At 47.2% G+C, this 18,019-nt stretch overlaps 1 protein-coding gene across 1 annotated transcript in view; it reads right to left on the bottom strand.

Moving 5' to 3' along the window:
- The window catches only part of MIPEP (mitochondrial intermediate peptidase), a 103,243-nt gene that overhangs the window by 69,027 nt on the left and 16,197 nt on the right, over window positions 1-18,019 (bottom strand). The window contains exons 8-10 of the mRNA XM_083169911.1: window positions 17,497-17,545; window positions 15,949-16,009; window positions 13,331-13,383 (exon numbers count right to left, since the gene is read on the bottom strand). Coding sequence (XP_083026037.1) covers window positions 13,331-13,383; window positions 15,949-16,009; window positions 17,497-17,545 — 163 coding nt within the window. The remainder of the gene's footprint in view (window positions 1-13,330; window positions 13,384-15,948; window positions 16,010-17,496; window positions 17,546-18,019) is intronic.

The following is an 18,019-nucleotide window of genomic DNA, read 5'->3' as shown; positions in this document are numbered from 1 at the left end:
TGTGCACTTCCTTCTCCAAACGTACTTTTGCTCATTCTGGCCAAAAAGTTCTATTTTATCCTCATCGGTCCACAGAACTTGATTCCAAAATGCATCTGGCTTGTCTAAATGTTCATTTGCAAACTTCAAACGCTGATTTTTGTGGTGAGGATGTAGAAGAGGTTTTCTTCTGATGACTCTGCCATGAAGACCATATTTGTACAAGTATCTCTTTATAGTGGAATAGTGTACCACAACTCCAGTGATCGTGCAGTCAAACATGGATTTTTACTTGCTTTTCTCACAATCCTGTGAGCTGTTCTGTCTGATATTTTTCTTGGTCATCCAGATCTTATGGGCATCTGATAACGCTTTGCTATCTTCTTATAGCCTTCTCCTGCTTTGTGAGCGTCAACTATTCCCAGTTTCAGTGTTCTACACACCAGATGTTGAGGAACTACACATCCCAGGAGGCTTTGCATTAGTTTTGCTATGTGGCCATGCTGAAACTGATGCAAGGCATGCTGGGATGTGTAGTTCCTCAACATCTGGAGGGCCACAATTGCCCAGCCCTGGCTTAGAGGAACCCATAGTGCTGATTGTTGGTGAAAGGTCAGATGAGTCTGGGCTTTTAAAACCTTTGAGATTGACATCACCTGGTCTTTCCAGATGATGATTGAGAACAATCCATGACACTGCCAGGTCTCAGCTGTCCAAAGGGGGCGGTGCATGCTATAAACTCTGCAGGGTGTCCAAACTTTTGCAGACGCCATTTTGTGTTTTCTGTTATTTTGAAAGTGTAAATGATGGAAGTATAATCAAACTTTTCTTGACATGTTATAAGAACGTCTAATCTGTAATTTGATGCCTTTTGGTGATTTTTTCCATCTTTCCTTGGCTTCTTTTTGCACCTTAAAATTAATTTTTGCCTGGGGTGTCCAAACTTTCGTTCCCCACTGTATATCGATCTTAAAAGATTGCTCCTGTGCTAGTGATGTAAGGAAACCAGGTGAAAGCCATAGAAGGGAAGGAAAGAATAGTTCCAAAAAGACTGTGTAATTAGAATGACTTTTAATGAATAAATATGTAACGGGATAACAGTGTAAGTCAGGCATGGCCAAACTATGGCCCTCCAGCTGTTGTGAAATTATAAGTCCCATCATGCCTTGCCACAGTTTTGCCATTTGGGAATGCTAACACTATGCCAATGCATGCTGGGATATGTAGTTGCACAACAGCTGGATGGCTGTTGTGCAACTACATTTTGTTTTATTCACTTACACCATGCCTGGTGTAAGTGAATAAAACGGTTTCAACTTTTATTTTAGAAGTTTGTATGTTCTGGCCAGTGATGCCCTGGTGAGCTGCTATTCTGGGGTTAGTGTCTATGAGTGATGCGGTTTACACTTGTGCAATGATGCTGCTGTGGGATGAGGTTTTGGTGACCGTGGAAAGTAGTTCAGGTGTGCAATGATGCTGTGAGGCCATTGAGAAATAATGCATGGTCATGTGACCTAGTATGACCAATCATGAGAGTGGGATGTCTGGGTGTGTATAAATAGAATATATTTATATAATGATGTTCTGACACCGTAAATGGGGAGAGTGGAAGTTTGATCGGTACTTGTTTTCCTAGCACGGCCACAACGATCATGATCGTGGGCATCTTGAGGAAAAATCGGGGGCATCGCGGCCATCGCAAGCACTAAAAAAATAGGGTGCGATTTCCCCATAGGGAACAATGTTAAATGCCTCAATTTAGCCGCGATGCCCCCGATTTCCCATAGGAAACAATGTTAAATGGGTCAATTTACCCAAATCATCATAGGGAACAATGTTAAATGGGCCATAAACCCCCCAAAACACCCCTGAACAGTGAAATGTCCACCCAAAAGTATTTTACGCCACCCCACGATCAACGCGAACCCGAAGCGTGGCGAGCGCAGCGAGCCCGCGCGGGGCGGCGGTACGCGTCCTCCGACCTTTTCATACCCCCACTATCCACGTCGGCGTGGAGTTGAGAATAGAATAGTGTGGCGAGCCCGAAGCGTGGCGAGCGCACGCGGATACCTGTGAAGCCCGCGAAGGGACGCGTTTACCTGTGAAGGTATCCGCGTGCGCTCGCCTCGCTACGCTCGCCACACTATTCTATTCTCTATTCCACACCGACGTGGATAGTGGGGGTATGAAAAGGTCGGAGGACGCGTACCGCCGCCGCTCGCCACGCTTCGGGTTCGCGTTGATCGTGGGGTGGCGTAAAATACTTTTGGGGGGACATTTCACTGTTCAGGGGTGTTTTTGGGGCTTTCTGGCCCATTTACCATTGTTCCCTATGATGATTTTGTGAAATTTAGGTATTTAACATTGTTCCCTATGAGAAATCGGGGCCATCGTGGGTACATTGAGCCATTTAACATTGTTTCCTATGGGGAAATCGTGGGCATCGCGTCTGGACCATTTAAGGCTTTTTTAGCCGCATACGACGCGACCGACGCAATTTTGACTATTTTCAATGCATTTCAATGGGAAAATCGGGGGCATCGCGTCGGTCGCGTCGTATACCACTAAAAATGACACACGATGCCCACGATTGTGGCCTTGCTAGGAAACAAGTACCGTTTGATCATTTAGGTACTTTTGCTACCCACTGAAGTATAGATCACCTGTACTGCGCCCCAAATGCTGGCTGTAACGGAGCTATGTGTCACGGCTGTCGGCGTTCCTGAGGCCACACAATTACTGTATCTCATCAATGACTGTGCTATCGCCATCTCACACTTGTGCCTCTGGGCATCTCTTAAACATGCACTTACAGGATTACAGGCTCCCAGCTAGAATAGTTGCTGAAAATGACGTGTGGAGAAAATCAGAATTGTGTAACCTCTTGTATGACTCATTTTGTCATTATCGGCTACTCTTTCTGCCTAAGGTTCCAAATAAAGCCAACCAGGGTGGGATTAGCTGGGGGGGAAGTCTGTGAAAAGTGATTATAGATCATATACAGCAAGGTATAAAACAGGCTATGATTGGATGGCTGGATGATACGATCAGTTTTTTACAGGATGCTCTGAGATTGTTTTTTGAAAATGGTCTCTGGTGCAGAAATTCATAATTTGATACAGATATGGCGGGCACCAAAATCTAACTCCTCTATGGATTTTTTATATTTATATTAGACCAACTGAAAAGATACAGATACACATTATTCCATAGACAAATGGAAAGTTTTTCATGTTTTTTTTTTTTTTTCTTAATCCGACTTGTTTGTACTTTATCAAACCACTGGGTATAGCGGAAAAATACAATAGTGCATGTGAGGTACACTTGTGCAGTGTCCACGTCATCCTATGATGACAGACACAAAAAAAAAAAAAACTGCAAAAAACTCCCGCTGACCTTTCTACATGTCAAACTTTTGATCAGGTCAACCTTTTGACTGTCGACCTAATGATCCACAGCCATTTAATGTATGTAATGCAGATCACCGATCAAATGTGGGTCACTTCTTAAATGCTCTGCTACAGCAGAGATTTGTCACAGCCCAGGAACACAAGAGTGCGACTGCTTAATTCAAAGCCACCAAGCATCCTTCATATTAGCAGCTGTTTCTTCCCATTCACACTCCCCAGAGTTAGCTCAGATATCCTGCAGTTTCTCAGCTCCAGCGGGAACTCTGCTGCTCTCTTCAACTCGCCCCCTGTTGTTACAGGCTACAAATGTAAAACATGGCTTCTCCTTCCAGGACGCACCATGTACATACTAGCTTATATGAATGCATGGAGAACCACAGGACAACGGAGTCAACGAAAGGACAAACTACTTAGGAGTCCGTTCTTCACATCCACCCTTGACCAAGCCTCCGCTACAGTATTTATGTACAGTTATTTATACAGCTGCAGCGTATTACATTGGGCTTTATGACACTTCATCAAGTTCCTACCTCACCCAACAGCAGTAATAGTGAAAGTTTTTGGATGGATTCACAATTACAGGACTATTGCTCTCATGGGTTCTCGATCACCTACTTCTTTGTGATGACTGTTATGGAGGAGTAGGGTGGAGTCGTTACTGTTTCTCTGGCGTTGGGTGGCTGATTGTGATTTGGAAGGGTTGGGGTGGTCCGTCTTCTGTCCGGCCTCTCTTCCCTGTATCGACAGTTGACCTCCTGCTTATGTCAATGTATATTACAGACTCATTCTTACGTATCCTATCTATTGGCATGCTCCCCCCCCCAATTAGTCACCCATTTTGACACTTCTGGATACATCTACAGAGTCGTCGTCCCCCCATATTAGCTAACTTCTGGCAGAGCCATCTGGAATCTTATCGTGACATTACACAACTCCTGGCCCCTACAGCAGCTTTGCCAGATGCATTACTTACTCTGCATCAACCAAGGAACATACATCTATTCAATCCCATCACAGAGGGGACAGTGGCAACCCAGGTTCTTGGTGGCAGTTGAGAACAAAGGGGAATATTTATCAAAGCTTGGAGAAAACAAGTAAACTCCTATCACTTTACAGATCACGTTTGAAAAAAGAAGACAGGAGCCGATTGGTTAGTACGACTATGGCTTTAAATGTTCCCCTATGGTTTGGGGGTAACTGGTCGCTGCTGATGTGTCACCACATTTGTGCACCCAGCCCCCCCCCCCCCCCCCCAAAAGCTGACTTACATCACTGCGGATGTGTCTGTTAGTGGTCTATTCTGGATGATCATTATTACCAGAGCAGACATCAGTGTAATGTGCTGCAGCACATGGCATGCGATGCCTATTAGGAGAATCTGGAGAAATGCACATAAACATGGCTCTGCAGATTAGTCATACTTGGAATAACACCAGATAGAATCTATTATAGAGGAATGGGTCATAAAGGGGACAGGATTTTTATTATTATTATCTGTATATAGATTTCTTAAACAGAGCTGTATTCGCAGATCCTTACATACAGTAAAGGTACCATTGTTTCTCTTCTCCCCATAAAAACTTTATTGTTCCCGAAACACTCCCGATTCATTTGTTGGAGTACTTGTCATTCATGGTGTAGGACTGCAGTTTAAGGTAACCTTGCTATAGAAACAACACGGCATTTACACCATTTTCTGGAAATTTGTGGTCTGGACGGGCGTTTATGTGATTGCTGCATATGTAGAAAGAACCAGGGAGATGATTATTCTGATGAATAATAAATAAGTCACTCCACATAAAGTGTCTTATTAAGTAATGGACTTGGTACAGAGAGGTCACACGCAGTAAATATTCACTGTGTTAAGTCTGACGCTTAGTAACGGGCATCTCCTAATTACCCACACATGACATATGAAATAATCAGCCATCTTAAAGGTGGTCCATACACTTATCCGATTTAGGCCGATTTCACCCGATGCAGACATCAGGCCGAGAAATCGGATGCGTTTGACATCCATTCCGACCCAACGCTTGGTCCTGTGCGCATTGGGTCGGATCCTACAAACTTAACCTGCTGCAGGATCAGATTGGACCCATTAGCGGCACATTGGAGGCAGTTTTTAGCACCCACGGCGTGTTGTGTCCAATCCGTAGGTGTGTGCAAGCGATGATGAAGCACCACTGGCACACACCTATGTGCAGGGGTGGGCAGCAGTAGGGTTTGGGTTGGCCGGAGGTGACCATGCAGAGGCGGTGTCCAGGAAGCGCTAAGCTGCAGATGCCATGCGGCCAGCGACGGCAGAATTTTTTTTATAAAATTCAAAAGACAAGCCGCCCATTGATTGGCTGAGTGCTCTGTCTCACAGCCAATTAGCAGCGAGGTCTGTCTTTTGAATTATTTTTTTCAAAGTTCTGCTGCCGCTGGCTGCAGGTCCGCTCAGCACTTCCCGGATACTACCCACCACACCCCCAGGTGCTCAGCACAGTCCGGCACCGACACTGCCCAGATCCCCGGGAGTTTAGATGGGATAAGTCACATGCTATTTATCCCATGTAAAAAATGGCACATTAAGTGCCCAATCGTTAGTAACCACTCCAGGGGAGAGCAGAGGAAATTGGGTTAAACTTGTCCTCAGGACTAGTATATGGGGGCCTTTACAACGAAGAACCTGTGATTTAGTCCTGCTTGAAGAAATAGTGGGATAGAGGTTATAGAGAGGTCAGATCACTGTCTGCAGCTAGTCTTTTCCAGCTCACTTTATTCCCACCAATATCCAATACTGAATACTGAATTACTGGCGCCCTCTGCTGTTCAACATTCAGTAACGAAAGCACCTTGATAAGGAATATAAAAGAAATAAAGTACCTCTAGAACTATAATTAAACTAATTCCACACAAATGTTCCTGTATTTCCCACTGGTACTGACTGTAGTGTAGCAGAACAAAAATAGGATTTTAATACCTACCGGTAAATCCTTTTCTCGAAGTTCTTATGGGATACAGGGAGTCGTTCATAACGATGGGGAAAAGAGCTTATCCGAAGGAGACAGGCACATATAAAAATTTATACAGGGTGTACTGGCTCCTCCCCTCTGCTCCCCTCCCTCTAGCTTCAGTTAAGTGAACTGTGCCGAAGGAGAAGAACAATATGAGAGGAATATGTGTATATTTACCGTGGTGAGATTCATCCAGCACACCCAACATTCAACATAACAGACCACATTAGCAACCCCATAACCTGGGAAGTCTAAGGGCCTAAGAACATGTCAACATGACAACTGTTTTGAACTGTGTTCCAACTGGAACAATGCATAGAATTATCACCTAAGTGACATATTTACACTCGTGGACCTTTAAGGTACACTATGTAAGATTAAGTTACCTAGGTAACCTACACCCTATGTCCGCCAGGAACAAGAAGGGTAGCAGAAGGACCCAGAATTGGTCCATATCTCACAAAGTGAGCAAGGCAAACCTCCGCACAGAGGCGGGTGCCCTGTATCCCATAAGAACTTCGAGAAAAGGATTTACCGGTAGGTATTAAAATCCTATTTTCTCTATCATTCTTATGGGATACAGGGAGTCGTTCATAACGATGGGGATATACCAAAGATATCAGAACGGGCGGGATTGTGCGGAACCTATTGCCGCAGCACCGCTTGCCCAAACTGAGTATCCTCAGTGGCCAGAGCATCAAACTTATAAAATTTGACAAAAGTGTGTTGGCCAGACCATGTGGCTGCTCTACACAATTGTAAGGCCGAAACTCCTCGGGCAGCCGCCCAGGATGTCCCCACGGAACGAGTAGAGTGAGCTTTCACCCCAACAGGCATAGGCAGCTTTGCTACCGCATAAGCCTGTTTAATGGTTGCACATATCCATCGTGCAATAGACTGCTTGGAAGCAGGACGTCCAATCTTTTGGGCATCATAAAGGACGAAAAGTCCATCAGTTTTACGAATACTTGCTGTTCTCCTGATGTAGACACGGAGAATCCTTACTACGTCCAAGGACGTCGGCACCTCAGAATGAGGCCCACCAGCAGGAACCACAATTGGCTGGTTCACATGGAACGCAGACACCACTTTGGGCAGAAAACGCGGGTTAGTGCGTAATTCTGCCCTGTCCTCAAAGAATATCAAATAAGGACTCTTGCAAGTCAATGCCCCTAGCTCCGAGACCCTCCTAGCCGAAGCTAGGGCCAGTAAGACCACTGTCTTCCAGGTTAAATATTTCAGGTCAATTTCCTCCAAGGGCTCAAACCAGGAGGATTTAAGGAACTTCAGCACAACATCCAAGTCCCACGGTGGAGTAGGGGCCACAAAAGGAGGTTGTATATGCAATACTCCTTGCAGAAATGTCTGCACTTCAGGAATATTAGCCAGTTTCCTCTGGAAGAAAACTGATAACGCAGATACCTGCACCTTCAAAGAGCCTAGGCGTAGGCCGAGATCCAGACCAGCTTGAAGAAAGCTAAGAAATCTTTCAAGTCTGAACTCTGATGGAGAAAACTTTCCCTGTTCGCACCAACCCACATATCTTTTCCAGATATGGTGGTAATGTGCAGCTGTTACCGGTTTCCTTGCACTTGTCATAGTTCTGATGACCGAAGTGTGAAACCCCTTCTGAGTCAGGATCTGCCGTTCAACTTCCAGGCCGTCAAACGCAGCTGTTCCAAGGCCTGGAAGACGCACGGTCCTTGCATGAGTAGATCTCTTTGCAGGGGTAGGCGCCACGAGTCCCTTTGCAGACTTAGAAGTTCCGGGTACCACGTTCTTCGTGGCCAGTCTGGGGCCACCAGAATCACCTCGGTTCCTTCTCTTCTTATCTTCCTTAGCACCCGAGCCACTAGGGGAATCGGTGGGAAGACATAGACCAGGCTGTTGAACGTCCACGGTATGGAGAGGGCGTCCACTCCTTCTGCCTGAGGGTCTCTTGCCCTCGAGAAGTACCTGGATACTTTCCAGTTGTTTCTTGATGCCATCAAGTCTACCAGTGGGGTCCCCCACCGAGCCACCAGAGAATTGAATACCTGGTGGTGTAGACTCCATTCCCCGGGGTGGAGCTCGTGGCGACTGAGGAAGTCTGCTTCCCAGTTGTCCACCCCGGGTATGAAAATGGCCGAGAGCGCTTGGCAATGACTCTCTGCCCAGGACAGGATCTTCGATGCTTCCCTCATACAGGGCCTGCTCTAGGTCCCGCCCTGTCTGTTCAGGAATGCCACAGTGGTGGCGTTGTCTGATTGTATACGGACCGCCTGACCGCTGAGGAGAGGGCCCGCCTTCAGAAGTGCGTAATACACAGCACGTAACTCCAGGCTGTTGATATGGAGGCGTGTTTCCCATAGGGTCCACTTGCCCTGAAAGGACTGACCCATGGTCACTGCCCCCCATCCCGTGAGGCTTGCATCCGTGGTGACTAAGACCCAATCCTGGATGCCAATCCGACGCCCTGCCAGCAGGTTGGGCGTGTGGAGCCACCACTGTAGTGACAGTCTGGTCCGAGATGACAACGCAATGCGCCGGTGCATCTGGTGGTGTGAACCGGACCACTTCCCTAGGAGATCGAGCTGGAAAATCCTGCTGTGAAACCTCCCGAATTGGAGAGCCTCGAAAGAGGCGACCATCTTTCCCAATAGGACAATGCACTGGTGTACTGTCACCTGGGGGGTCCTTAGCAAGTCTGTGACCAGCCGCTGGATGTCCAACACCTTGTCCTGTGGCAGGGACACTCTCATGAGAGCTGTGTCCATCACCATGCCCAGGAACTGGAGTCTCTGTGAAGGGATCAGAGAAGACTTTGCCAGATTCAGGAGCCAACCATGGCCCGACAGGGTCTGTATGGTAACTTGTAGAGCTGTCTGTAGTTCCTGTGGCGACCGCGCCTTTACTAACAGGTCGTCCAAGTATGGTATCACACAGATACCCTTTTTTCTTAAAACCACCATCATCTCCGCCATCACCTTGGTGAATATGCGCGGGGCTGAGGACAAGCCGAATGGCAGTGCGCGAAACTGATAATGCTCGTTTAACAGCGCAAACCTCAGATATTTCTGATGAGGGGGCCATATTGGGATGTGAAGGTAGGCGTCCTTCACATCTAGGGACGCCAAGAACTCCCCCTCCTCCAGTGCCGCTATCACGGCCCGCAAGGACTCCATCTTGAATTTGGTTACTTTCAAGAAGGGATTCAGGGATTTTAAGTTCAGAATTGGGCGCACTGACCCGTCCGGTTTCGGAACTACAAATAGGTTCGAGTAATAACCCTGCCCCCTCTCTAGGGGAGGGACCCGGGTTATAACCTTGGCCTGCACCAGCTTTTGGATTGCTTGCTGCAACACCACTTGGTCCTCTGGAGACGCTGGGAGGCCTGATTTGAAGAACCTCTGAGGTGGCTGAACTGCAAACTCCAGCTTGTAGCCATGCGTAATAAGAGCCTGTACCCAAGAATTGAGGCACGAGGCTTCCCAAACCTGGCCGAAGAACGCCAGTCTGGCTCCCACCTCTGCCGGAGCTAATGGTGGAGCCCCACCGTCATGCTGCGGGTTTCCCTGCAGCTGCCCCAGATGGCCGCTCTGCGGTGGCCGAAGCGGAAGGCTTCCTGAATTTACCACGGGAGCCTCTTGCAGCGTTTGAACCACCCCTTGCTTTAGGGCGGAATTTACTAGCCTGAAAGGACTGCTGCTGGGAGTGAGCCTGAAAAGGACGCTTCGGCGCCTGTGGAGTGGATGGCAGGAAAGTGGACTTTCCCGCCGTGGCTTTAGAGATTAATTCGTCTAAATCACTCCCAAATAACCTGCCACCTGTAAAGGGGAGGTTTTCTACACTCCTTTTGGAGTCAGCGTCAGCTGCCCACTGCCGGAGCCAGAGGGATCTGCGCCCTGACACTGCCATGGCTGAGTTACGGCCGTTAATGGCTCCTAACTCCTTCTGCGCTTCACACAGAACTTTAGCAGTGTCCTGAATATGGTGTAATTTTTCAGACACCTGTGCAACTGTCATGTCGCCCAGAAGACCTTCCTGTATCTGGGAGGCCCACGTGTATATGGACTTGGCCATATAGCAACTAGCTAATACAGGACGCTGACACGCGCCACTAGCAGTAAAAATGGACTTCAAAGTGTTTTCAACCTTTCTGTCCGTGGTGTCTTTAAGTGAAGACGACCTGTGCAACTGTCATGTCGCCCAGAAGACCTTCCTGTATCTGGGAGGCCCACGTGTATATGGACTTGGCCATATAGCAACTAGCTAATACAGGACGCTGACACGCGCCACTAGCAGTAAAAATGGACTTCAAAGTGTTTTCAACCTTTCTGTCCGTGGTGTCTTTAAGTGAAGACGACCCTGGTACTGGGAGTACCATCTTTTTGGCTAAGCGAGACACAGAAGAATCAACCTCTGGTGGCTCCTCCCACACCTTACGTCCCTCAGGATCGAAGGGAAACGTGGACTTAAACTTTTTAGCCACTTTAAACCTCATTTCTGGGTTATTCCACGCTGACTTGAATGTACTTTCCAGGTCAGCCTGCTCAGGGAAAACTACCTGTTGCCTTTTCTGAGTAGCAAAGAAGGTATCACCTGCTGTGGATTCAGCTAAGGGAAGGTCCAACACCTCCCTGATTGCCATAATCAATGGCTCTGTGCCCCGCAGTAGTGACTGTGAAGCATCAGGCTCGTCATCACCTGCGTCTGCATCATCCATATCATCACCATCATCCCCATCGTCAGCCCCGGAATCAGGGGTTTGAGAGGGGGTCTTTCTCTTACGAGTATTCCCAGGGGTGGGAGTAATTACATCCACTCTGGCAGAGAGGACAGCCAGCTCCCTTTGTACTCTCTGGGTCTGTGCTGCAGTAGCAGTTAACTGTGTAGTTACAGTTTCAAGCATGGTTTTTATACCTGTAGCCCAGGCTGGCTCCTGTGAGCTGTCCTGTGTGCTACTTTGCTGCCCAGTTAGTTGTGGGGGGACCCCAGTACTTTGAGGGGACATGCATGACTCACAAGTAACCTGTGATGAAGATGCTGGCACAAACTTATCACTGCACACCATACATGTAAGTTTCCTCACCATTGTGACAAACAAACAGTCTCCCCTCACACAGCGCGCACACACAGTGGATATGCAGTGTGAAATAACCAGATAAATACTATGTGTAGCCTTATCTGATCTGTACAGCTTAACAAGCCAGTGGGGTGGTGTACAGAGGATAATGGAGGAGACCAATACACCTGATAACCTTAGCTCTCCGATTAGAAGAGCTGGTAATACAGTACAGTAATCAATAACAGTACTTTACAGTGTAAGCAGGCAAGTGCACAAGTACACAAGCGCTGAAAACCTGAAGCTGTCTCTGCAAGCAGATTCCCTCTGATCCACACCGCTGAGGAGTGTCTGGAGCAGTATAATGGCGTTTCCAGCAGCCAGGGAAGAAGCAGGAAGCAGGTTTTGGCGCCCTCACAGAGCTGGTCTCACTCTGGGTAAGCTCCGCCCAGCGTAATGGCGCCGGAGCTTACCTGCGTTTTATACTGAGACTGACATTGGGGAATGTCCAAATCCTCTTTGGTAACTGCCCTGGACAAAACAGGAACTGTACCCTGTCTCAGTGTAGGCAGGGGGTTACGCGGTCCCTGTGCAGGGCACCGCCATACCGCCGCCATTTTGCCGCACAATAACCCGGGGACCCCACGGCGGGGGACCCCGGGGTAATACTCACCACTGACGTCTTCAGACTGGACTAGGGGTGTGCGGCGTGCCAGGGGTGTGCGCGCTGCAGCGCAATGCCCGCGGTAACATCACCCACTCAGGACGGTGGTCCTGTGGCAGGGACAGCTCGGTACCTTGAAGTGGCCAGCAGCTGAACCCTTCCCCTAGTCTCCCACGACGCAGGACTGCTGTTAAGTCCAAACAGCAGCCCCAAAATAATAAAGAAAATAAAACAGAAGAAAAACTCTCTGGAGCTCTTCCTGATGCGTGCTTCTCCTGAGGCACAGTTCTCAAACTGAAGCTAGAGGGAGGGGAGCAGAGGGGAGGAGTCAGTACACCCTGTATAAATTTTTATATGTGCCTGTCTCCTTCGGATAAGCTCTTTTCCCCATCGTTATGAACGACTCCCTGTATCCCATAAGAATGATAGAGAAACAGCATTTAAGACCGCTACCAGACAACGCTCGTATCAGGCCATTCCACTATCAGAGTGCGAGTTAACTTATTATCCACACTCTGGGTCAGCTCACGCCTCGACTACTGCAACATTCTTCGCATTTGCCTCCCACTCTCCCCTCCGGTCTGTTTTTAACTCTGCAGCCAGACTTCTCTTCCTCTCCCGCCGCTCTACTCCTCACCCTAACATACAAGGCCCTCTAACTCCAATGCTCCCTACATCTGCCTTCGTACTTCCTCTGCTCTTTCCGGTCAGCCAATAACATTTGCCTCTCCTCTACCCTGGTCACTGCATCCCATACGCTTATCCATGATTTTTCTGGTGTTGCTCTCCTTCACTGGAATGAGCTCCCTTGTTTAATTAACTCTCCCCAACCTTCACAAAGTGTCAGCTGGGCACTGAAACCCACTTCTTCATCAACATGTACCCCTACCACATAACCTAGTACCAAGGCCACTATCCTTACCTGGGCTCACTTCTGCAATCAGGTCTCTTTGCCTGCACCTCATGTCACCTGTCCGTCTATTCCTCCCTCTTATAAACTCATGGATATCAAAGCTGCTGCCAGAGGGTGACCCCTACTGGCCTGTGTGTAAAATTACATTCTGTACACCTCAACAAGCATAGTGAGAGTTAACATTTTCTGCCTATCACTTTTCAGACTGCAGAATTGGTGCATTTGTATGGCTTTTCCAAATTTAATTTGGTGTCTCCCTGATTAGTCTTAACATATTTGTTGGAGCACAAACAGAATATTAAGTGTATTACTAGCACTTACCGCTCTGCACGTAATACACCAGCATAGTAAGGAGGATCCCAAGGCATCAACTCCTGAAACAGAAGGGTTTAAGTATTACATAACATTCCTAAATGTAATGGACATTGTATTATAGGGTACCTTATACACCGCGATAGGGAAACCTTCCCGAGAACAGACTGGAAACTAAAGCTACGTTAGATTTGTTTGGTCAGCCCAACAATCTGACAATTTGGGGGGACATTTTGGGCACCAATATTGGAGCTCACATTACAGGTTATTTTCTTTGTTTATAAAGTTACATATTTTACAATTCATTTGAGGAGGAAAAGGACGAAAATCCCGCCGAATACTTAGTTCTGCGAGTAATTCCCTGATCCACGTCTTTTTCGACCAATTACCCCCGTGCCTGCTCACGCACTACATCATATCGGGAGATTGTACCAGAGATTTCTGCGAAAGATCAGAAAATTGTTTGTTCATGATTGTGGGCAAGATTTTCCCAAATTATCTCTGAAAACTATTGATCATACTCATTGTATGATAACTCAGGCCGATGTCCTAATTACTGGCAAAACCGGCGCAATAATTGTATAGTGTCCAAAATTCGATACGACACCAGGAAATGTGCTCAGCTGGAAATGTGAAATCATACAGGTCTAGATATCTTGCAGTAGTTAGCTCAGGAGCTCCAAATGGGCATTCGGTATTAGATTCTAAGGCAGAGGTTCCCATCCTGGGGTGCCATGGAACACTTGCAGGGGTGTCCCGGGATGATTGTGCAGGATAAATTTAAATTATTTATGGTCAAGGTAATAGGCAAAACCAGTGCTGGTGGCTTCCAGTTATAACATATGTAGACAAATCTGGCCCTTCACCACATAACTGGCCCTAAAGGCCCATACAGCTTAAAGTCACTCAAAACAGCAGGTTTGAGCGGCTTTCAGCTCAAAGCCGCCCAGTGTGTATGGTCCGGCGATGAGCGGTGAGCGCTGCTATGCGCTCCCGCAACATCGCTGGGAAAACCACTCATCTGCTGGTAATACCAGCAGATGAGCGGCTTTCAGGACGGCTTTGCATAGCGCTCCACTATGCAACACCGTCCTCCCCCTATGCACTGTGCTGTTGCAGCCACTACCGCTGGAGGAGTGGCAGGTAGTGTTCCCGCTAGGCTGTTTTAGCAGGGCACTGCGCCCTGTCCGATTTTTAAAGGGCAAAATGCACCCTGCCCCTCTAGCAGCGCCCCGCTAAAAACGGCCTCACGGGAAAGCCCAGCGTCGCCATAGACGGTGATGCCCGGCGCTTCCCTGGCAGCACAGCGACTTCGGAGGGGCCGGGCCCGCCCCCTTTGGTAACGGCAGCGGCCTGGCCCACCCCCTTTGATGACGTAGGCGGAAGACCCGCCCCCTTTGATGACATAGGCGGAAGGCCCGCCCCCTTTGATGACATAGGCCGAAGGCCCGCCCCCTTTGATGACATAGGCCGAAGGCCCGCCCCCTTTGATGACATAGGCCGAAGGCCCGCCCCCTTTGATGACATAGGCCGAAGGCCCGCCCCCTTTGATGATGGCGGAAGGGCCCGCCCCCTTTGATGATGGCGCTGCCCGGGACTGCTCCCAGACCGCCCCCCCCCCCCCCCCCCCCCCCGGCCCGCTGTAAAATCTAGAGTGAACACTAGGCAGGTCGATACTGAAGAAAAAATAATAATAATATATAAAAAAAAAATCAATCCATAAAATACAGAAATTTACCATTACATTGTCTTTTATATACATAGGACCTTACACATCTCTATTATCTGGGAATGTGGTTATTAGGTCGACAGTCTACCTGCTATTGGTTGGAAAGCAAAAGGTCACCACATCAAGAAGGTAGACACAAGTTTTTCATGAACAGACTTGTTCATTTGATACCATCCCTGTGGGCATAGCGGAAGAATAAAAAAAGCGAGCCATGTGAGGGGTCGCAGTACACTTACAGTGTACATGTCGACATAGGGGGGTATGCAATCTGGGATAACGGCTGTCGATCCCCGCTGACAGCCGTGATCCTGGCCCGATTGCGGTCTGATGGGCCGCAGAACGACAGACTAGATTAAATGTCCCGCCTGCTGCTCGGCGCAAAGGGGGCAGGCCCGCGAAAACGGCCGTGGATTGTCGATCTGCGGCCGGGATTGCGACAATCCGCAGGCCGTTATTGGGCAGCTTCTGAAGTCGGGCCCGTTCTGCCGTGATCCCGCTTCAATGCTGTCGCTAAAGACAGCATTGAATAGGGAGCCGCCGCTATTTCCCCCATCGGAAATAGCGGCGGAACATTGCATACCCCCATAGACACCAAAAAAGTGAAAAAAACTCAGACTACCTTTTTCATTTTGACTTTTTGCTTGTCGGCCTTTTGACCATGTCGACCCAACTCATGTCAACCTTTTTGTGTCATCCTTGACTGTTGACCAATAGTGGTCAACCTTTTGACTGTCGACTTAAAAACCCGTATCCTATTATCTTACCTGGCAAATAAAATGACCACCATATATTCATTATAATATGTTACATATGCGTAGAGAGGACAGCAAGCGTCATCACAACTTGTGTACAGCGGGGAAATCGTCAGCATCAATTAACAGAACAGGACAGAACTTACCCGATTCATGGGGTTCAGCTTCATTTTCATGCCAAGCATCATTTCAAAATCTTTAGCTGTACTGAAAGCAAATTATATCATATAAGTGTTGCACAATCCATTAAGCACAGATTATTTTTTTTTTTTTTTTTTTTTAGGGGTTTATGTACTAAACCCCTCCAGCCTTGGAGGGAGATAAACAGGTCTGTTCATGTAAAAAAATGAGAAGTTAACTGTTCATAATCACTATATATTGCATTGGTTTCATGAGATATACAGCCCTGATAGTTAGCAATTCATGTATGCTGACCGGTCTGGCGATGCAATCTTGTATGCAGGGCTCCATTGGTAATGTCTTCTCCAGCATGTCCTTCGCACAGTGCGGAGAGCAGAAAGGGGAAGCTACGGGGAGGTCAGAGGGCGGAGCTAGCGATGGGTAGATGGCAGAGGAGCACTGAACGACCTCGCTGATTTTGCTTTACAGCACAGATTATGCTTTTCTTAAGAGATACTGAGCTGCAGAACGGAAAGCAGAGCTTCCCTTTCTTTTGTGAACTACACGCTCCATACAAAACTATGGTGATGCGATTCAGACACCGAGGCTGCAAGAACTTCTCCATGGTAACTTGCTCCGTGACTAGCTCAAAGCAGAGAAAAGTCCTGTTTTCCCCAAAAACAGGGTTTTTTTTTTCCCTGCTTTATGAACAGACCCCAAAGTACCAGCCAGCCTCATAATAAATATAATTTTTCAAATACAGCCTGTGACATGGCAGTTCTGAGCAGATTGCCTGTGTCTATCTCCGTCCACTTTACCTCTTGCAGCTCGTCCCTTATAGTACACTGACAACTCCTTTGCTTCCCTACGTCTCATCTGCATTGTGTACTGAAAACTGATGTTTCTTGTTACCTGTGCTCTGTTTTAGTTTTCAGTTACTGTAATGTTAATTTATTTGTAACCTGTATTGTTTTAAATATGTACCGTTTGTACAATCGCTGCCAAACACTTGTAGCGCCTCATAAATAAAATGTAATAATAATAATAATAATAGACATAATAATCCCCTTAAGGTGCCCATACATGGTATAATAATTGGATGCGTTTTGCACTAGATCGCATTGCATGCGATTTGAGTGCGATGCGATCTGAACCTAGTTCAAAGTGTATGTGCAGCCCATACTTTTTGAGCTGTGTGATGGGATATGCGCGGGAGAGCGCATCGCACACTAAAAAACAAAACAAAAAAATACTAATAAGGGTTATACTGAGATGCTTGGGTCCCCTTTCCTCAGCTACAAAATAATCCATATTTGGGGCCAACATTGTCCAATATCTGATCTTTAACAGTTTGCAGCTTTGAGTGCCCGTAACCAAATGCCTACAACATATGTTTTTCATTATTGTTGCGATGGTTTGCAGGATTCCCTCCCAAAAAAAACGTAGCCTCAAAATCCTGACAGGTTCCTTAGAAATAAAAAGGATTTGTTTACCCACGTATCCAACAAAACAGCAGATCCCTGTGTGTTTACCATTTGTCACATCATTGGTACATCGGAAGTAAGAAAACTCACCGATCGCGTAACTTGCTGGACAGCTTCTCGAGGAACATCATCACATTCTCTGTTAACAGTACAAAAGGTATTACAAGGCAATCATGTTTACAGAAAAAAAGAAATGACAATGTAGTGCACAAATATACACAGATAGCCAAAACATACAACAACCTGCGTAATACAGTGAAGGTCCCACTCTATCCTGAGGCATGGACTCCTCAGAACCTCTGAAGGCATCATAAGGTATCGGGCACAAAGGTGTTAGCAGCAAATCCATTGAGTAACGTGAGTTTTGAGGTGGGGTCTCCAAGGCTTGTACCGTTTTTTCTGGCACATTTCACATAAGCTTGATTTCCAGATCTGGGGAATTTGGCGGCCAAGTTAACACCATGGATTGTGTCATGTTCCTTAAATTACTCCTGAATAATGTTTGTACTGTTGCCATGAAACAATGCACCTGGTCTGGTATGTTTAAGGTAAATGTACGTGCCAAAGTATCATGCACATGAATGGCAAGACCTAATGTACAGTTTACCAGCAG

This window comes from Crinia signifera, chromosome 2 (genome assembly GCF_055691185.1).
Source record: "Crinia signifera chromosome 2, ASM5569118v1, whole genome shotgun sequence".
Taxonomy (NCBI): domain Eukaryota; kingdom Metazoa; phylum Chordata; class Amphibia; order Anura; family Myobatrachidae; genus Crinia; species Crinia signifera.
This window is presented reverse-complemented; position numbering and strand designations above follow the sequence as displayed.